Here is a 23,099-nt window from a genome sequence, read left to right as displayed (position 1 = left end):
TTTATATACAACCATATGACATTGTTTTGTACCTAAAAGAATCAAACCATCAATGAAATATTAACTTTTTCCAAATTTTCAAGGTCCTATTATTGAATCACTGGCACAAAACATTAAATTTGAAGTTGGGCACACCTCTGATGCCAATTAAGATATAACCTGGATTACAAGGCGAGCGTGTATGCCTGTGACAAATAAATCACATCTGAACTACTGCCCGAATAAATTTAAAAAAATTCAAACTTGTGGTGGACTAATCAGGTCATTTTTTTTCCTGATTAGATATGTGCTTCTTGACTACTTGAATTTTCTTACTTGAGAGAGTCTCTTTCAACACTGTGAACATAATACCCAAACTGAGAATACGAGAAAGCACTTCATTCCACAGATTAATTTTGATTGTGGAGAAATCCCAATGAATCCCAAACATGGGACAAAGTCCAAGAAGTGGTGTGAAGTGGGAGAAAAAAGAATAAAGCTAGAGCAGACCTGGCCAAATTGGCCTCAACAGGTAGGGGCCCACACAGTGCCAAGGATAAGACTCAACAGCTAAATCCAATCAAAAGACCAATCTAGATTTCATTTGTAACCATTCACCTATCTCACTCTCCTTTCTAGTGTTACAGCCACTCTCTTAGCTCTTGCTTATTCTCTACCAGGAGGACTGCAATAATCTTCTCTGCTATCAGGTTAATCTTCCAAATTGTACACTTCCATCATGTCACTCCTCTGATTTAATATTGTTCATGGCATCACTGGCCATAGCACACAACCATGGCACTTAATCTCTCTGCAGCCCTTCTTGGAGGGCAATGTCCTAATCAGAAGACTAGATTAGAGGCCTATGTTGTAGTCAATAGATAATGCTTCCCCTGGGTCAGTTATTTCATTTTTCTGAGCCAGTTTCCTCACTGGAGGGGAAAAAAAAGGAAACAAATTGAATAATAAATGCCAGCTGGCTATGTAAAGTATAAACACTGAACAAAGTACTGTATTTCTGTTTAACCCATGTTCTGTTATGCTTTTTCACCAGTTTGATCCTCCAAATAAATTCTGTAGCTCAATTTTGCTATCATTTTGCTATCGTTTCTCTCAAAAGTTATGCTGTGCTGCCACCTTCTCCTGTCTGCTATTTGGAAAAAACAAAGTATGATTGCCCACTCATTCCTCAGATCCCCAAAACTAAGTAACTAACAATAGCTCTTCTTCATGAAACCCCCCATGTACAGTTTCTGGGTCCCTTACATTGGTCCTCAACAGCTATAACACACTTCCATTTAATGGATGGGAAAACTAAATACAAGAGATATTCAGAAATAAAAGGTGCTTTCCCCAAGGCAACTGAACAAAGAAGGTCATTGGTGGCATGGCGGCCTGGTGTGGTGACTGTCATGCTTGATGATTGTGTAGATTCAGTGTATTTCCTTTCTATATGTGCAAATATGAAACAGTAGGCTTCATTCAAAAAAGGGAGCAAAGATATATACATTTCAAATACAGAACTGTACCAGTGAGGAAGAAAGAGCTAGGAAAGGAAACGAGAAAGAGCAACTGTCAAGGATAAGGCAAACCATGATTTTGTTTGTTTTTTAAGGTTTAGAGTCAGTCATTCCACAGGATCCAAAAGTTTTATCAGGAGCCACCACTTATCTAATCACTTTGATCTAACTCAACTGACAAAGCAGCAGATAAAATCAGGGAACCTTTCTTTAAGAATGAATTGGTCTTTCATCTTTCTCTTGCACTCAAAAAACATACTGCTACCAGTCAGAACCTTGGACTTTATACATTAGTCAAATCCTTCCTAACTGAGACCTGTGTCTGCCTGTTATTCATCTCCCAAAACTGGCTCTGCACTTCTTCCTGGGCACACAGCAAAGTCAGGCTTACCACTTTCTTTTGCATTGGGCCATGAGTGCATTAATCTGTGCTCCTGGTAGGCCTGGGTCAGAAATATATCTCTTTTCATGCTGCTCTTGCTTTTTTCCCATTTTGTGAACTAGAGACAGCTGATAACAAAAACCATAAAAACTACAGAGCAAAACAGCATCACCATTTTCTGCTCTGCCTAACTCTAGACCAAGGGAAGTTTCCTGGACCATGAAGAGATACGTTTCTGTCACACTAGAGTCATGTTATTTGAGGCTATTTGTAACAACTGTTTTGTCTACCCAGACAAAATGATGTGCAGGTCTGAGTGTTTATTAGGACCCTAGTTCCATATACATGACATGGTGCCTGCATTGGGTTCAAAGTATGGGTGCCACTGAACTGCCCCGGGGAAGCTGGCTAAAAATAAATAGATAACTGAGGCAAATTTCCTATCAGAAGCCAGAAAACCTGTCTGGTCAGGGATGGCTGAAAATGTTGAGGATGTCCTCCTTTTCTTATCCCCATGGAGAAGAGGGTGAAAACTCTAGAGCGAAATCTTTATTTGCAGTCATATGCAAAGTCTGACTCAGGGGACCAGCCCAGGAAGGAGTTTATTGATTACTCTGGCACCCACCAGTCTGCCTTTCTGAAACCTGTGCTTCCCCATTCTTTTATTCCTATGAAAATGCTTCTTGAGACAGTGCAAACAAATGGCTTTTCCAACCGCTGGCTTATTGCCACGAAGCTCTTTCTCCATCCATCCCCTTGTCTCTTCATTGGCCCAATTGACTGGCCTTCTTAGCAGTGTGAAACTGAACCTCTACACTTACAATGGAGCTCTGAAGTCCATGGGAAGTTTCCTCAACATAATGTCCAAAGAATAATCACAATACCATTGCAAATTATGATGCCTCAATCAAAATCAATTTGGGCAAACAGAAAAAAAATTAAGGCTCAGAGGAGAAACAAAAACCGGGAAGACAATTTTTTTGCTTATTCTATAGAGAACAGATAAAGTTTTAAACTAGTGCATACATACTATTTGGGATTTTGTGGGCCATATAAGTTCCCTGAAACACATTATTTTTTTATAAAACTAGGCCATGAAACAGATCTGACTTGAGATATGGTGTATCAATCTAAGCACCCACCTTCATCTTGAAAAATCAATGGAAGAATAATTTCATGATACGTGAAAGGTGCAAACATTCTAATTTTAAAACTTTAAACTACAATTGGAATGGAACACATCTATAGTATTCACTTAAATATCATTAGCACTACTAACATGGAATTTATTAATGATTTATTTTTGCATGACCCACAAATGCAAAAAGTTTTACTATCAGATCATTTCCAGAAAAGTTTACCTGGTCTTGAGTTTCCAACAAAGAGATCATTCTATTTAGATAAGGTAAACAAATTTTATGTAGTTTAAGGAAGCTACTGGGAGTCAAAATGATTGAGGTATCTGTTTTGTTTGTTTGGTTTTTTAATTTTTTGGGTCATACTTGGTGGTGCTCAGAGGTTACCACTCCTAGCTCTGCATTCAGAAATTACCTCTGACGGTGCTCAGGAGACCATAGGCTGATACCAGGGATTGGCCACGTGATAGGCAAACACACTACTGGCTGTATTATCATTCCGGACCCCACAATTTGGTATCTTTACCTGGAAACAACCTTGAAAGAAGTTCAGCTTTGAAACTGTTCGGAGTTGGATGGTACTCCTGAATCTGGGCGTACTATACAGCAGACTTTATTGGTTAACTGGACTAGATGCAATGGAATGGATCACCAGCTCCCAGTTTTTCTTCATTAATGTACTGATTGATGACGATAACACACTTTCTAGGGAAACCACACACCTAAACCCTTCTCTGAGAGCTGGGCCCTCTGAGAAGCCTAGGACACTGGTTTCCAACCTTTTTCATACCAAGGATTCCAGGGATCACCGGGGGAAAAAACAAAAACAGCATTTATAATAACAATTTGTGTAGTGACTTTCAAACCTGATGTGTGGAATTAAAATTGTATAGTCATTTGAATTTAAAAATAAACAGAAATGGAGCAGTGAACAAAAATGCTACTGAGCTGCAAGAATGCGGTACTTAATTCAAATAGCGTTAGTACATAACATGGCTGCTCGTTGACTAGAATTTTGGCTAACACTGACTGTCGTGTCAGGATGGAGACTGCACAGATGTCCATTTAGTTTCTCTTGGATTTATTTTTAATTTTCCTTTATTTTTGAACCACAAAAAAGGGCGGGGGGCTTACTCTTAGTTGTGCTCAGGGACCGTATGCAGTAAGGTCAAACCAGATTCAGCTGTATATAGGGCCAAGAGCTCTTTAATACTTGTAATATCTCTCTGACCCTTCTATTTGGCTTTTTATCACTGACAAGGCTTAACAATTCAGACAAAAACTTTTTTAAGGATAGGCAGAAAATTTTTGCAGCCCAGCATGTGTGCCCAATCAGCAGTTGAAAACCATTGGCTTAATACACAGTAAAACAGATACTCATAATGGAACCATCATATCGGTAAAAGGCTTGTAATTGGTTTATTGCTATTAATATGATACAGTGGGTCCTAAGAGTTATTACAAAGAATCAAAACTCATGACTTGCACTGGATACAGTAAGTTTACAATGACCTGGTTTTGATCCTGGACATCACACGTTCCCCTGAGCACCACTAGGAGTGATCCCTGAGCACAGTGCCAAAGTAAGCTCTAAGCACTGCTAGGTACAGCCCTCAAACAAAAAGACTCATGCCTTACATATGGCCAACACTGATTTGGTCGCCAGCACCACACAGTCTCTCAGCATCTCTGGCTGCAGCCTTGGAGATACCAAGCACCATCAGGGTAACATGGGTAACTGCAGCACTGCACCCTCGAGCTGGAGCACTGAACTATGAGTATGATTGGTTAAGAACCCTTGGACAGAGAGACCCCAGACTTCCTGAGCACTTTCTGGGATCCCTCTCACCCCCAAAGAAAAGACAGTGATGGGTCCCTTAAGTCTATGACCCAACTTAAATTTCAACCCCTCTACCTGATTGCTTGAGACACTATTCATAGGAATAGATTCTTAAAATAATTTTTCTAGTTAAATAATCACCTTATAGAAAATAATTCTGCTTAAAAGACTTACTAAAGTTAAATAACTGAATAGTAAGAGCACAAATTTATACCTTGGTCTATTTCAGTTTTAATCTGAAATTCTACTATATCATAAGTTGTATCATATACTGGATACTTTATACACTTAAAGACACCACCACATATCACTCATTGGCCAGAACTAAGTAGGTCTTATTTTTTTAAAAAAATTCAACTCTTATAATACTAATCTGGCATAAAATAAAAATCATTTTATGCCAGATTAGTAGGTTTTTTTTATGTTGAATAAAATATACAACTTGCTAAGATCAGTTTCAGCAAGTGAATGCTAAATTAAATGTGCAGTGGACACATAAGAAAGTCTGGGTTTGGTGGTGCCTCCCAAGCAATGCTCAGCGGGTCTTAGTCATCTGGACCAGACAGTTCAATGCTTGGGCCAAAGAAGACAGTGTTGCTTAGCCCCTGCTACGCTATGGACCACCAGGACCATCCTAGCAGTATTGTGGGGACGGCAAAGCCTCTAGACAACCCACATAGGCTGGGTGAACATGTGCTGCTGTTATCAAACTTGGGTCCTGCATATGCCCCCTGAGACCTGTGCTTTCTCCCCAGTCCACACAAAGGAAATTCTTAAAAAGTAGGACCTCCAGGGGCCAGAAAGTATAACGGGAGGGGTTTGCCCTGCACAGAGCCCACCTGGATTTGGTCCATGGCATTCCATTTGGTACCCTGAACCCACCAGGTCATGAGTACAGAGCAAAGAGTAATCTCTGAGCACCACCAGATATGGCCCCCAAATTCAAAAATAAATAAGTAGGACCTACAATGAAAAAGTCTATGTTTCATGTTACCCAAAGTGTTCATATGGGTTGTTGTATAAAGTGAAAACAAAGGCTCAATACTCTGAAAAACTATTCTAGCCCTAATTTAGATGAAACACAGGTTTTATGCAATAATAAGAAATTATTGAAATAAACTGTGGGGTATAGATAACTTGGAGAGTCTCTACACAATGCTAACTTGAAATATAAATTTGGGTCTGTGCTGTGGGATTAACAATCAGAAAATACTGCAAATTTTAGAGTCCATTCAATGAAAAAAAAAATCAAGACTAGCTTTCTTCTGTGAAATGAGAGAATTTGGAATTAGTATGAATGCAACTTTTAGAATGCACTAAACCAAAAAATCTGGTACCAATATTATTAACCTGCTAATTTAGATTAACACCCTCAGACTGAACTTTCCTCCGAATATGCTGTTTCTTTTCTTTCCCTAGCCAAGCCCCTACTGTACCTAGCACCCTCTTTTTGTTCCCATCACCTTTGTTATAAAACAACACTTCCTTCTAACACCCAATAGGCCTGCTTCCCACAGCTAGAATTACATAGAAGGTGGGACATTCTCAAACTTTTTTTTGTACATATTGCTGTAACATGCCCTAATTTTGCATTATATCAACCAGATCCTGTATCCCCTTACTGAATGGCCTACTCATAGAGTCGCCTAAGCCACTGTGACTAAGCTACTTCTCAAGTATCTGGTTCCCATAGAGACGGAACAGCTACCACATTGTCAGGCATTCATTTCTTTATATGCCTGTGGAGTAAGGCCCAGCCACATGCTCCCCTTGACAATGCTCAGGAACACCACAGACTTTGTGCCCCAAGAAATAAGGCTTGCCTCTGAATTGCTTTAAAATTTTTCTCTTCAATGCCCCAATGGAACAAAAGGGCTGCAAGATGTATTGATGGACCTGAGTATTACTCACATTTGGAAGAATCTTTGATGAACCACGTATTTTTGCAAAGCATCAGCATCAGATTTGAGAGCAAATGCTGCCTGACTCTAAAGTTCTATGATGAAAAGACCATTAAGCAAGCTTTCTTGTATACTTCATGTTACTACTCAACATTCTTAGCAATGCATTTTTAATTCACCCTGTCAAAAAGGGAGGAAAGAAAACCTCTGGGCAACGAGGTGACAGACTGACCACTAGTTTTCATCATGAAGAAGGCACTTAGTAATGCTTCTGAAGAAAATCAAATTGAGGGTGGGCCAGAGAGATGATACAGTGTGTACAGCACTCACCTTGCTCATAGCCAACCTAGTTGTCATCTCCAGCACCCCATTTGGTACTGGAGCCCCTCCAGAAGTGATCCCTGAGCACAGAAAGAGCAGGGAGCTCTGGGCACTGCCAGGTGTGACCCCCAAAAAAACAAAATCAAGATGAGACAGTCTGAAGAGCTTCTACTCTCAGTAATGCCCTGTCAACTCTAATTTGACACCTACAGTCCTAACCACTCTTGTGTCACCTACTCACCCTCCAGTGACCTCCTTGCCTGCTGCAAGTGGTTGCTTTTATAGGCATTTTAGACTTGTCCAACAGTTACCTTTCTGTTTCTTCCAAATAAGCTTTTCCCTAGCTCAACTGATACATCACCATTCTTCCAGTAACTCAGGACAGAAACCTGGGAATGATTTTTTCATTCCTGTTGCTTACTGCACACTAGCTCAATAAAAATCACTTCAAATTCTATCTTTCTATCTGTCAAAGAATGCAATTCACATCTCTCCTCTCTGGCTAGTGATTCAGATCACTACCAAAATCTACACTTTGGTATTCCAACTTCTCTTTCCCTCTATCATTCTCCAAAGTAATTATTAAAATTGGTATCAGAGGACGAGTGATAGTACAATGGGTAGGGCATTTGCCTTGCATGCATCCAAGATGGCTTCAATCCCCAGCATCCTATATCATTCCCCCCACCTCCCCAAACCTCCTGAGCACTGCCAGGAGTAATTCCTGAGTGTAGAGTCAGGACTTAACCCCTGAGCATAGCCAGGTGTGACCCAAAAAGCAAAAATATATATATATCAGAACTGGGCATACCCTCTACTAAGTCCCCTAGTGAGTTCTAAGAGGCTGTACAATGAGAAGAACCCACTGACTCTGGATAAAAGATCATCTGTAACTGCCCTCATCCCACCCCCCATCGCTACATCTTCTCTCTCTCTCTCTCTCTCTCTCTCTCTCTCTCTCATCAAATTCTGGCACACTGACCTCTGTATCTCTCAGATACCAACCCCTTTGCTCAATCTACACTTCTGCTTGTGGCTGTATGACCAAATGCTCTGGAGACCTTACCTACTGAGGCTTTCTGAGGTTGCTTTTGCCATGACCCCCATCTTGTAAATGTAGACTAAGTTTACATCTAACATTTTAAATCTTTAAAGAATATATACTTTGGAACTTTAAAATGTTTATTTTTAAATCATATGTCTGATAACAAGAAAATAAATAAACACAATACTAAGTGATAGAACCTCAAAATACAAATGGTTGGTAATTTAAAAAAATTAAACTGATGGTATATGCAATCATTATTTTTAGATAGAGCTGAGTGAAAAATTCTAAGAAATCAGGGGTTTTCAAGTAAGGTGTGAATTTTCTGTGTAAGCCAATGATTTATGGCTTATAACTGACATGAAGTCAGTAGGTTATAGTCACCTCACTCTAAATAATCCAAATTTAATCATCTACATTTTTGTCTGTCTTCCTCTAATAGAAAATTAGATAAAACACCTGGAGTCACAAAGAAATAACAGAATCCTTAATTCCCCAAATCAATGATTTAAAGTACCAAAGACATGTAGTATTTTTTCTTTAAAGACTTTTAAATGAGAAACATTGTTTTCATAAAATATTTTCAGAAATTCTCTCCAGAGACTTATGAAACATAATTTTTATACAAAAACATTCATGCAACCATAAATACATCAAAAAGAATTTCTAAGACTTTGGAAATCCAAATGCTGAGCACAGCAACTAAAATTCTATCCATGAAAGATAGTTAGCAATATTATTCTTTACCTACACCACCAAGCGATAGCACAGTGGTAGGGCATTTGCCGGCCCAGCAGAGCCGGGTTTGATTCCTTCAGCCTTCTCAGAGAGCCCAGCAAGCTACCGACAGTATCTTGCCCCCGCGATGTATTCAATATGCCAAACACAGTAACAACAAGTCTCACAATGGAGAAGTTACTGGGCCCGCTCAAGCAACTCGATGAACAATGGGAGGACAGTGTTACAGACAGACAGTGCTACCTATACCACCAAAGGAAGTATTCTTACAACTCAAACGTGGATGTATTTATCCTATAGTCAGTCACAGACCCAATTTTATATTCCACCATGTAAATTTATCCCTACAGCAAAGGAACTTATGTAGATTATTCATAGACGGTGATTTAAAAGTAAATGACTGGCCCGGGAACAGATGACTGGTTAAAGAAACTTTGGTACATCTACACAATGGAGTACTATGTAGCTGTTAGAAAAGAGGAAGTCATGAAATTTACATACAAGTGGTACTACATGGAAAGTATCATGTTAAGTGAAATGAGTCAGAAAGAGAGGAATAGACATAGAAAGATTGCATTAATCTGGGGAACATAAAATAACAAAATAGGAGACTAACACCCAAGAGTGGCTGAGATTAGTACCAGGAGTTTTGTTCCATGGCTTGGAGGCCAGCCACACATTCTAGGGGAAAAGGGAGCTCAGATAGAGAAAGGAGAACCAAATAAAGGGTGTTGGGAGGATCCCCCCAGGATGGCAGAAGCATGCTGAAAGTAGACACTAGACCAAACATGATTGCCACTCAATGCCTCTTTTGCAAACCACAACACCCAAAATGAGAGACATAACAAAAGGGAATATCCTGCCACAGAGGTAGGGTGGAATGGGGGGGGATGGGGGTGGGAGGGATACTGGGACCCATGGTGGTGGAAAATGGGCACTGGTGGAGGGATGGGTATTTGATCATTGAACAATTGAAACCCAAGCACAAAAATTTGTAAATAAAAAAAAACCTTAAATGACTAATGTTACTAATCACTGAAAACACAAAACATAGAAATACATTGTCTTCTGATTATACTGAAATAAAGAGAATAAAAGTGGAGCACCAATTTAAAAAATTATAAATTTTCATCAATATATTTTAATTTTTCATCTTAGATAGCATTGAATCACTTTTATTTTCAGAGTTTTGAAATGAAAATGTATCATTTATTTGTGTGCGCGTGGAGGGGGGATTAGACCCCCTCTGAAGGTTCACAGGGCTTACTCCTGGCTCTTCATTACAGATCACTCCTGGTAGGCTCAGGTCCTGCACTATTGTTCCAGGCCCCCCAAATGAATTTAATTGTGCTAAGTTTCTTTTCTATTTTGGGGGACAGGTGGTGGCAGTGATCAAACCCTGGACCTCACCCATGAAAGGAATGTGCTTTCCTAGTGACCTAACTTCCCAGCTCTTACTTTATATGTAAAGGTAAAGGTAAAGGCCCTCCCGTTGATCGTCGATTTGCTCGAGCGAGCCCAGTAACGTCTCCATTGGAGACTTTGTTGTTACTGTGTCTGGCATATCGAATACTCTCGGTAGCTTGCCGGGCTCTCCGAGAGGGGCGGAGGAATCGAACTCGGGTTGGCCATGTTGGCCGCTTGTAAGGTGAACGCCCTACCCGCTGTGCTATCGCTCCAGCCCTACTAACCTAACTTTATATGTATGAAACAAATTCTCCTTTTATTTATTTCTAATTTTTGCCTTATGTATATATCTGACTATATCAATGTATCATTATGTTTTACTTCTATGATTTAAATTTTTTATTAAAAATTGAGGACTGGAGCAATAGCACAGCAGGTAGGGCATTTGCCTTGCACGTGGCCAACACGGCCGAACCCGAGTTCGATTTCTCCGCCCCTCTCAGAGAGCCCGGCAAGCTACCGAGAGTATCTTGCCTGCACAGCAAAGCCTGGCAAGCTCCCCGTGGCATATTCGATGTGTCAAACACAGTAACAACAAGTCTCACAATAGAGACGTTACAGGGTCGCTCAAGCAAATCGATGAACAACAGGAAGACAGTGCAGCGCTACAGTGCTATTTAAAATTGAACTGTTATCCCATTTGAACAAAACATTCAATCCTAAGCACAATTCCTCTAAAGAAATAATAAAAAAAATGCATATAGGTACTCACCCTCCCATATCTGTTGGCATAGGACCCAGTAAGCAAAGAATGAAACACAATGATTGTCTCGTCCAAGTCCCAAATGAACACTCTCTACAAAAAAGAACAAATCAATGTCTTTCCTCTGGTTAAGAAACCTGATATTCAGCTAGCATCAACAAGAAAAGGAGTCTTAAAATGGAAGAAAAATTAAAATCCTGAATTTACAATTTTTAAAACTGTAACCATTCCAATGGGCATCTCCCAGCTTTTATGAGAAAAAACCTCAGACAAGGGATAAGAGGACAACTATACAACTATATTAGTACTGGTAATATAAATATAGCAAAGAAATGGATATTCACTTCTCTAGCAGAATCTATCTCTGAAGAAAAATTAGCTAAAATAGTCACTTTTTGTAACTTCTGAGATAGAGACAACCAGTGAAGCAATCATTCAACTGATCTTTTTGTTATCTCTGCTCTCTTTGAATGGAGAAATGTTTAAACGATGAATCTTTTTACTCTCTTAAAACCACATGTAAAAAAGTTCACATAAGACTAGAGTTTCATAGCAATTATGTTACCTGTGGCTATTATCAAATGGACTGTGTGTAAACTTCTAGCTTCCATGTTTTGTGCAGATAACATAGCTAACTTATGCCACAGATGGCATGGGCTTTTGGATATGGTCTCAGAGTGTTTGGAATTAGATTAGCAAAACTCATTTCTAAAAGGTCTTTGAGATACCACAGAAGACCTCCCAAGCCTGTTTTTTATCCCATTTCTACTCATACCAGTGCATATTCATACACATCGATTCTGCTGGAAAATTTTCATCTTTTCAGCCAAAGTAATCATGTTTTCCACCATCAGATTTTACTTTGGCAAAAAACAGAAACTTAATTGCAGCAGATTCAAGGCTATGAAATCTACCACCCTTTAAAGTTTTATGTAATCCCTCCTGCTTTTGAACTCCACCAAAACATGTCTCAGAAGGTGATTACCATTTCACTTTAGAACATTCCGGGCTTTCTTCTCTCAATATACCTAAGTGTGTCTTTAATTTCAAAGTAGATTTAACTAAGCATCTTTAGTACCACACTTACTTAATTGAAATGGCTAAGATTCAGAGCAGTACAAGAGAATTTTGTTTAAATACAATGCTATTAGTTTACTGTATTGCCTTGGAGAGAAATAAACGTCTTTTATCATATGGTAAAATGGAAGAGAAAACAGAAAAAACTGTCATGCTTTATTAATATAAAGGGAGAAAATGCTTGCTTATCATTAGCGAAGATAAGAAAGCACTTTCAGAAATATTTTAGAGACCATCATCACTGGCATTTATTTATGCAACAGGTATATAGGCCCTACAAAGACATGTTTTACATCTGGGCATGGCAATGATATATACCTCAAGATCAGAATCTGGTGGAGGTGAAGGGTTGTTGTTTCTCCGGCCCCGTCCACGTGATTTCCCATCTGAACCTCGGCGCAATCGATCAGAATCTGAATCCTTAATGGGTGTTGATGGACTGTGGATTGTACTGTACTCTGCAGAAATACAGGAAGGATTTTAGTCCCAGTTCTAGCTCCATGTGCCAAGATTGACCTTAGTTAATTTCATAGGGAAGTTTGAGAGCGAAACACACTTTGTTCTGCTCAGATTCTCTTTTACATGCATTGATAAAACACTTGAAATCGTTGATTGTAGACAGATAGATTCTAATCTAGATAGACTTACAGATTTGTTTCAGAAGAATGAGTGATCAGGCTGGGGGATGACCCAAAGGGCGGAAGTGCATGCTTTGCATGTGGAAGCCTGGGCTGGATTCCTGGCACTGCAAAGGAATTCCTGAGCAATGGTGGGGAATAATGCTCAAGAATCAAGATGGAAGGAGTCCCTAAGCACTACCAGGTGTGGCTCCCGATATTTTTTAAAAGAAATAAAACAGTATGTGATGAGACATTTAATTGAAATGGGAGATAAGAGGTTGTACTAAGTTGTCTAGATTTCTTTCTGGTTCTCTATGATTCTATAATGAGCACCCTCTCCACCCCTATCCTCCACCATGCACCCCCCACTCTCCACCAATCTTCATACTTTCACATTTCCTTGATAGACATAGAGTCTCCCTTTATCCCACATTTTATGTGAGAACAAGGAATAGCAAGTTAAGTAAAGCTGATATATGGGCATTGTTCATACACAGCTCATCATAGGCTCATTCTATATCATAGTCCCTTTAAACCAAACTCCCAAATGAGATAGCAAATTAAAATTACTTATTTGGGCACTCAGAGAAATCATGGAAACAATAATGCAAAAACCACTAAATAAAAAACAATCCACAACTGGTTCAGAGGAATAGCTGGGCAATGGGTTTGGAATGGGGAGACTCTGATTGCAGAATGAGAAAAATATCATTGCTATCATCTTTAGGTGTGTGTGTGTGTGTGTGTGTGTTTTCTTTTTCCACCTAGTTTACCTATCAAACAATCCCACCTCTCCTCATTGCACAAAGTACCCACGTGCTGGCTCTCATCACAAGGAATTTTGCCTGATTTCTCTTGTAGATATAGGTTGGAATCTGCCTGTCTAATATGGGAAAATGATTATTTTTCATGTAATATCATATTTCACAAACAAGTTATAAAGAAGAGATGAACACTAGATAGCTTTTGTCAATACACCTACTCATTTTGAATGTGTTCAATCTACTGAGGCCATTCAAGTTTCACACCACTTGGTCTCACTAATACCTCCAAGTTTAAGAGCATCTCCAAAACCTTATGGGAAAAGACTAAGTAGGAAAGGATTTTTCAGAGTAAACTCCATTTCTACAGCATGTGAAGTAGCCTGTACCTTCCTCTACTGAAGGTCTACTTGATTCCTACTTTTGCATGTCCTCTGCAGTAAGAACAAGACAGCAAATGTTCTCATGTAAACTGCTTATATTTGTGATTTTTGTCCCCAGAAACTACCATATGATTTAAAAATATATTGATTAATTATATCTTGAACCATAATTAACAGACTTGTAAATCATAATGCTGGTTTCCAGTTATACCATACAAAGTCCAAAATAACTACTCTATGAGTTAATTTACTCAGCTATTTGAAATTTATCTGAAGCTAACTCCTCTCATAAAACTATTAGAACCCTTCGCAAGATGGTCAGAGTTAGGCTTTCTTTAAGTCTATATTAAAGTATTTGTTGCTGAGGCAAATAGCTCGCGTCTTCTCAACATGTTCCAAATGATGCATCTTCTGTGCCATTATGTCATAAGTTTTGCTTTGAGATATAAGTCTTAGTATTCCTTTTCTTTAAATACAACCAATATCTTAAGGAGAACTCAGTGAGTCACCACATGAGAGAACAATACATCCCAACCTTTAATAATCTGAAAACAAAGTATTTCCTTTGAAACTGGAACAGATGGTCTCTAATTCAACCTGTACTTGAAAATACACGATTGAAAAGTTTATTCTGAATTGTGAGTCCTTCAGTTTTTGTTTTAGGGCCACAACTGGCATTGCTCAGGGCTTCTGGCTCTGTGTGCTCCATGGACCGTATGCAGTGCCAATGATTTGAAGCAAGTGCCTTACCCACTGTACTCTTTCTTTGGCTTGCTCTTCAGTTTTTGAAGTTCATATTTCAGAAGAAGCTAAATAAAAAATCAAGCCATGTATCTAATCACTATTTCTTTTGCCTTGAATACAAGAAACTTTAAGGAATAACTTTATCCTCAAAGTCCTTTTTCTTACTTAGCTTTTTAATTTTATTTTTGATTCGTCTGAATTCTGAGTGGTATCAAAGGAACTCCTCCTGGCTCTGGGGTCACTCTTGAAGTGTGTGAGGAGATACTGGGTTTTAAACCTGATCAACTGCTTTCAAGGCAAGATCCTTAACCTCTGTACCCTCTGTTTGGTTTATTAATAGGTTCTCTTGCCCTAGGCTTTTCACTGATTGTCCTCTCCTTCAGTTACTCTTTATCCTTATTTTAAATATAATTATTTAAAAACACATTCCATCTCAATTTTTTTTAAAGAAATGCTATCAATAGTTGATTACTCACATTTTAAACATCTCTCCCAAAGAAACAGATTCAATGAGCAAAGAATATTAGAGTATTTGTATACCATGTTTTCTGAAGTTTTTTAGCTAGAAAAAAAGTTCTGAAGGATTGACAATCTGGTACATGATCAATCTGGTAGCTTTAAACGTGATCACACAGCCCCCTTACAGATCTGAACTTATTAGAAGGAAGACAAAATTTAAATGGTTCAAGTGAGTTGAAAAGACAAATCTCTTCCTCTTTGTTCTGTGAGGTGGAATTTAAATGCTTCTACTCTCCTAACCAGCTTTCCTGATCCTAATTTCTCCTTCCTCCTAGTCCTGCAAAACAACTCAACAAATAATTTAATCTTCTAATCCACCAACATCTCATGTTTCGTTAAAATCCTCTCCAAATTGTTCGCTTTACCCCCACTGAGATAATATATGTGAAATTCCTCAGAAGACAATTTATTTCATTTAGCAAACATTAATTGAACGCTGATATATATTAAATGTCCAAAGTATAGTGATGTATCGTCCACTTATGGTTCCTGTTTTCTTGGGGCTTATGATTCAGGAAAAGGCACTGATTCATGGACAAAAAAAGAGAAATTATAAACCAATGTAAAGCAGAGTATGTCATGAAAAGATGTTAGGGAAGCCACTAAGAAGTCTACATAACTCAGAAATAAAAGACTATAGAAGCTTCCTGAAAATGGGTCATGAATTCACCAGGGAAAGAAAATAAAAATGTGTTTTAAGAAGGGACATGTGCATATGCAAAAATAAAAAAGACTGAGAAAGACATGTGTAAAAACTGGGGTGGTGAGACTAGAGCAATAGCACAGTGGGGAGGGCATTTGCCTTGCACATGGCAGACTCAGATTCGATTCCCAGCATCCCATATGGTCTCCTGAGCACCGCCAGGAGAAATTCCTGAGTGCAGAGCCAGGAGTAACCCCTGTGCATTGCCGGGTGTGACTCAAATGAAAAAAAAAAAGAAAAAAAACTGGGGTGGTGTGGGAACTCTCAAACTGACCTGCATCCATAAAGGAAGACTAAAGAAAGAGACTTAAGTGCTAGGAAATGAGTTAAACAAAGTGATATCATATCTACCTTCTAGATACATGGTTCAAGCTTCAGGGCTGCTCAGCACTGGTGATGAGCAAAGACTTCAAAAAGGGTGCCAAGCCTGAAGGAAATTCTGTAACCCAAGTGAAGGACAGTGGTGGTACAACTGCAGATAAGAGTGCAGAAAAAACTACAGATTTGAAGTGATAGTAGGAGGTAAAGGTAAAGGTAAAGGCCCTCCCGTTGATCGTCGATTTGCTCGAGCGAGCCCAGTAACGTCTCCATTGGAGACTTTGTTGTTACTGTGTCTGGCATATCCAATACTCTCGGTAGCTTGCCGGGCTCTCCGAGAGGGGCGGAGGAATCGAACTCGGGTCGGCCATGTTGACCGCTTGTAAGGCGAACGCCCTACCCACTGTGCTATCGCTAAAGAGAAGGAAATCAAGGATGATGCTCATGCCAGTGGCTTGGCATCTGAGCAAAATGTAATATGAGGTTTGGGGTTTACCAAAAAGAAGAAATTATAGTTTAAGTATGTAGGTAAGGCATATAGACTAGGAGTATACACAGCCCAAGAAGAATGCGAATGCTTTGTATGCATAAGGACCTGGGTTTGGTGATGGTATCCAATAACGACATACAAAATAAGAAAACAACAGACAAAAAATGTAGGTATGAACTCAAGTCCAGTTTTGTGTTCAATGAACTTAAAAAGTCTTGAGCACTCAAGAAAATACATTCGGTAGATTACTAAACAGCTCTTGGGAAAGGAAAGTGGGCTGGGTTTCATTTCCAAAACTTACACTTTATAAAATATCATTAAAGAAATGGATCTAAGTAAAGAGAATGTGTATAATGGATAGGCAGAACAAAAACACTGTTGGAGTATGAAGCAAAAATCATGGTTATGTATTACAGAAGAAAGAAGATGTCAAGAAAGAAAGACTAAACAGGAACATCAAACGGAACAAGAGATGAAACAAAGAGTACTGTTTCTGAGAGTACTTTCAGCATCACAAAGGTCTTTGGCATCTGTGCTGAAAGTATAGATCTGAGAAGCATTCCAGAGAAAGACTGGTAGTATAAAAACACGTGAGCAGACAGTACAGAGTAAGGAGGAATTAAATCCCCTAAAATGCTGCTGATGACACTATAATCACCAAATTCAATAAAGTTTTCATTCTGTTTTTTTATTTTCATTAAACAAGTTTTATTGGATCAGCTTGATCATATTGGATCACTACAGTTACAAACTTGCATGATTGCATTTCATTTGAACAATGCTAGAGCACCCATCCCTCCACCAGTGCACATTTTCCACCACCATTGTTTCCAGTGTCCCATCCACCACCCTCACTCTACCTCATTCCCTGCCTCTGTGGCAGGTACAGTCCTTCTTACTCTCTCTCTAATTTGGGGCATTGTGATTTGTGATACAGATACTAAGAGGTCATTGTGTTTGGTCCTTGATCTACTTTCAGTATATATCTTCCAACTTGGGCGATCCCTCCAATCATCATTTACTTACTCGCCCCCTCTCTGTCCCAACTACCTTTTTCCCAAGCACATGGAACTGGTATATGAAGCCTTTTTATTTTGTTTCTGGTTTCTTTTCTTTCTTTTTTTTCAAATCTTAATTGCATCTCTATTTTTTTAATTTATTTTTTATTAGTGAAACACCATGAGGTACAGTTGTAGATTTACAAATTTTTGTGCTTGGGTTTCGGTTATACAATGATCAAATACCCATCCCTCCACCAGTGCCCATTTTCCACCACCATGGATAATATCCCTCCCCCCCATCCCCCCCATCCCCCCCTGCCACTGTGGCAGGGCATTCCCTTTTGTTCTCTCTCTCCTTTTGGGTGTTGTGGTCAGCAAAAGAGGCATTGAGTGGAAAACATGTTCAGTCCATAGTCTACTTTCAACATGCATCTCCCCTCCTGGGACGATCCTCCAAATACCCTTTATTTGGGGCTCCCTTCTCTATCTGAACTGTCCTTTCCCCTAGAATACCCGGCTGGCCTCTAAGCTATGGAGTAATCCTCCTGGTGTTGATCTCAGCTATTCTTGGGTATTAATCTCATATTTTGTTATTTTATATCCCCCAGATGGATGTAATCTTTCTATGTCTATCCCTCTCTAAGAGACAAAAAAATGTCTACATCAAGATGTTACTATTAGCAATGCTTAGTCAGCCAGTCTTGCTATATTAAACAAATCAAGTAAACAGTGATGCATTTGGGTACATTCTAAAGCAAATCCGTTATATTATCACAGATTAGAAATAGATAGTTATTAGTATACCAGATGAATTTTGAGTATTATTGCACAATGGTTCTCTTAGCTCACTACAGGCTCTCAGTGGTTAGTAGATTCTGCACAAGAGATTTTTCAGTGATAAACTCCAGACAGAAGACTCAAAATCGGTACCTGATCTCTGATCTGATGCCCTCCTGTTTTCTAGGCCTTAAGAGGACTCTATGAATTCTAAAACTAAACATGACCCAAACTGAATTGTTCTTCTCTGTTAATAATTATGATTAATGCAACCGACATAGACCCAGTTTACCAAGTTTCAGGTTAAATCATATCGAAGTTCTAAGCCTTTTCCTTCCTACGCTTTCTTATCCCTGGTCTCTTTTCTTACAAAAGGCCATTTTCAAGTTTTTTTTTACCTGCAGCCCTTAAATTATTGTCTGTACCACAAAGCTCCAGATTCCCAGAAGAAAATACGAAATATAGTCTAGATTTGAGGATACTGAGCTATGAACGCAAGTAACCCATTTCAAATCTTGAGCTTCTCATTTATTAACAATATTATTAGCCAGATGACTTTGTGTAATCATGGACCTTTTCTATGGTTCTTTCACTAGCTATAAAATGGAGATAAATGAGATTAAAATATACATATAAAGGGACTTAATATCATAGTTGGTGCTAATATTCTATGCTATTTTCTACCCTGGGAAAAAAAATGTTCCCCTGAATTATTCTCTGATAATTTAATCACTCTCTCTTTTTCACAGTCTACACTTTACATAGAGACCTCTAATTACCTGAGTTTTCTGAAAGTTCTATCTTATTTCCTGACGGATTATGCTGTTCCCTTTTCTAGGAATGTATCACCTATTATCCTTCCCCCCCCCCAGATATGCCTGTGGAATTCCTATTTCTCCTAAAGATAAAGTTCATGCATCTACTTTGCAAGTCCCCCATCTCAATTTTAATTTCTCTTTTATAATTACACCTAACACTATCATAGGCTTACACAACTTTTGCAATCACACAAAATTATGTTCACAGTAGCTCATAATTTTATGGAGTTATTTTGGGCACATGCCCATCACTCTTATTTTTGGGAAAATTTACTTTGCATTCTGATCTCAGAACACAGTAATCATCTAGAACATAAAGCAGACACTAAACATTTCCATAACTGAAAGTATAAGTATGCATGTTTCTAATTCAGCTCTTTATTAAATCTATAAAATTACCTAATTATTTCTCCTAGTTAAGATATTTACAAACAGGAAATAACTCTAATGATTTTAAAAATTATTTAAAAGTCAATGTTTACATATCCAATCAAAATATTAAGGTCTACATAAGATCATTAAAATTTTACATTTGTAAATACTGCTGAAAGGCTACAGAAATACTTCAATACTAAAACCCAAGCAAACAAAAATATAAAACTGGAAATTAGATGAGTCCACCTAATTCCTTTAGTTCCCTTTAGGTCCCTTGAATTCAAAATTTCTACTTCAGCCTTAGAGAAATGATTGCTACATTTTTCAGTTTGCAATTACTTATTTGGTAAACTGAAGCAAGGTCTAGCCCTAGACTATTTAACTTTAATGTTTTATTATTGATAGATTGAAGCGTTGTTTCTAGACAATTTTTTAACTGTGACCTCACTTCTGACCTTGTTTTCTTCCTGTTGACACCTTATCCTACCAGTTGGCCACTGAATATTATGCTGTGGAGTCCCAACTTACATTCTTTTCATCTAAGCCCCCCTCCCCCATCCCACTTCATCCTCGGAATATCCATTGAGAACACTGGATTAAAACAGCTGCAAAATTTTCCATTTGGGGTCTCTCTCTTTTTAACCTTCCGATCAATCTATAAAAAATATCTTGGACAACCCCAATTCTAAATATCAACACGGTTTATTGCCTACTCTATCTAGTTCAAAGTCCTTGTCAAGCTTTATTTTTCATATAGTATATACCTTTCTTTATATGGTATCTTTATCATATACATTGCCAAGGTTTTTCAAAAGGATGATATACATTTAAATTGTGCCAATTTTACCACAGTCTTACATGCTCTGGTTACTACTGCTTTGAAGAAGTCATGGTTATTTTATAAGACAAAAAATAGGGAGGGGGAGGGATTTAATTAGAAGACATTGGAGATACATATACATGTGCTTGGAAATTATATTTATTTTGAGCTGCTCAAAAACTTTGAATATTTTTATATCTCTTCGGAGACTTCTATAAAAGCTTTAACCTCCTTTTACAGTTGCAGATACTTTTCCCAAACCTGACATTTCCTCAAATTATGATGATCTCTTCTTAAATCATGCTTTCCTTCACAGAAGTTTTGAATTTTTATGTGGTTGTACAGCACAGTGTGAAGGCTGGTTGGGCCTTTAAAGATTTAAGGATAAATGTTCGCATTTATCCAAGTGGCAGCAGAAAATTTATGCTCTAACATTATACTCCTGGGACTAGACAGGCCTGTGATGGTTATATGGAAGAGGAACATGGGAAGACTTGCAGGCCTTCTCTGAGAAGATGGAGGTCCTCCTTACTCATTTCTAAGTCTACCCGCTATAAAAAAAAACACCTACCCTGCCAAATAGAATTATGTAATGAAACTCCTCATTAAGAGGAAACTCTTGACACATATAGGCTATCTCAGATTAGACAAAATCTTTCTATGCCAAGACAGTAAGGATTACAAATAAAGGGCAGAGCTCTTGAAGAAATCTTCACAGAGATTATCTAAATTCACTGAACCTGACATTGGTAATAAGTAGTTGTATTTTATTTGCACAGAGATGCAAAAGCAGTGAAATCAAGGAGTGAGACAGTAAAGTCACTGATAACCATGGCGAGGTCTGGTGCTTACTTAGTTTTCATTCTTCTTTCTTTGGGGATAGTGTAGAGATACTGCTTTCTATACTGTAAAAAGGGTATCAGCAAATTTATTTGGGGAAATTGTTATACTGGAAAATAATGTCTTTGGAAGTCTTATGGTCCTCTGTTATGTCTCAATTTTGCACTTACAAAACAAAATCAACTTCAGATAACACATGAATGAAGGAATGTGGCTTTCCCAAGAAGACATTATTTACAAAACAGCTTTGACTTGTGCGAGTATACACATACACATGTGTTTTATCTAACTGTGTGCTTCATGCAACTCTGTAGTAACTGGATCATCCCATGACTGATACCTGATTTCTTTGACTAGGAACATTTCTTCAAAACTGTTACAAAGATTAAATAGCAGAAAGTATGTGGTAAAGAAAATAAGTGTCATGTGCTGCTAAGGTGCTACAGTTTTTGTACTAATTATACTTAGAAAAGGAATTTTATATGTAATTTTTAAGCATTCTTATCCTAGCTGGTATTAAACTACATCTACCTTGAGCTGGAGATATGGTAAAACAGGTAGAACACTTATTTAGCATGTGGCAGACCCCAGTTCTATCCCCAGCACTGCCCTGAAAACACACCAGGGTATCTCTTAGCACAGAGCCAGGAGTAAGCCCCTGGCATCCCTATGTGTTGGCCCCAAATGCCTCATGCATCCCCTAAAAAACAATCTTAAAAGAAATTAAGATGGTTAAAATAAGGGTCAGGAGAACTACCCCATGACTTGATAGCTGATCTCATGCGCTAGGGTTAAAAGATAGTTGGGATGGAGAGGAGCACTAAATAAATGATGGTTGGAGGGATCACTCAGGATAGTAGATGCATGTTGAAAGCAGACTATGGACCAAACACGATGACTGCTTGTTACCTGTATTGCAAACCATAACACCCAAAAGGATAGAGAAAGAGGGATTGTGGGAAGGGGTGGGAATTGGGGGGAGGGATACTGGGAACATTGTGGGTGGGAAATGGGCACTGGTGGAGGGATGGGTACTTGAACACTGTTTGACTGAAATGCAATTATTAAAGTTGTAAATCTGTAAATGTATCTCACAATGATTCATTAAAATAAAAAAATCACTGTCACTGTCCCGTTGTTCATCGATTTGCTAGAGCAGGCCCAGCAACATTGTGAGACGGGTAAGGTGTTTGCCTTGCACATGCCTGACATGGCTGACCCAGGTTCAATTCCTCCGCCCTGGGTTCGATTCCTCTGCTCCTCTCAGAGAGCCTGACAAGCTACTGAAAGTATCTCGCCCGCACGGCAAAGCCTGGCAGGCTACCTGTGATGAATTCAATATACCCAAAACAGTAACAACAAAGTCTCACAATTTGTTGTGAGACTTTACTGGTGCCTGCTTGAGCAAAAAAAAAAAAAAAGAGAAAAATGTAAAAAAAAAAAAGAAATTCTACCTTGAACATGCCAACAAGAGATGAAAAGAAAAAGATATTATTTATGTCATGAGCACACTAACTTCCCATCCCACTCTATTTCTAAATGACCTAAATCATCTATCCACTACTGCACCCACACTCCTTTCATCTGGCTCACCAAGGATGCCCCTTCTGTCACATTCACTGTGTAAGTCTCAATTTCCCTTCTCAAACTTTCCCATCTGCAGAATCAAGCCTTCCTTCTGCAACACACTTCCTTCATTTGGGCTCTGGGAGACATCACCTAGTCTGGAGGCCCTGGGCCCCGCGCTCAGCGTCTGTCCATCTTCCCCGTCATCATTCACCTTTAGTGCCCTGGACACCTCATTCACTCACATAAGCAAAT

General features: G+C 38.7%; 1 protein-coding gene across 1 annotated transcript in view; it reads right to left on the bottom strand.

The window, feature by feature from the left end:
• EYA1 (EYA transcriptional coactivator and phosphatase 1) overlaps nt 1-23,099 on the bottom strand; it is a 165,133-nt gene that overhangs the window by 67,814 nt on the left and 74,220 nt on the right. The window contains exons 10-11 of the mRNA XM_056136617.1: nt 12,428-12,567; nt 11,042-11,125 (exon numbers count right to left, since the gene is read on the bottom strand). Coding sequence (XP_055992592.1) covers nt 11,042-11,125; nt 12,428-12,567 — 224 coding nt within the window. The remainder of the gene's footprint in view (nt 1-11,041; nt 11,126-12,427; nt 12,568-23,099) is intronic.

The sequence above is a fragment of the Sorex fumeus genome, unplaced genomic scaffold (genome assembly GCF_029834395.1).
Source record: "Sorex fumeus unplaced genomic scaffold, SorFum_2.1 ptg000002l, whole genome shotgun sequence".
NCBI classification, from domain to species: domain Eukaryota; kingdom Metazoa; phylum Chordata; class Mammalia; order Eulipotyphla; family Soricidae; genus Sorex; species Sorex fumeus.
Note: the sequence above shows the minus strand (reverse complement) of the source record. Positions and strands in the feature narration are given on the sequence as shown.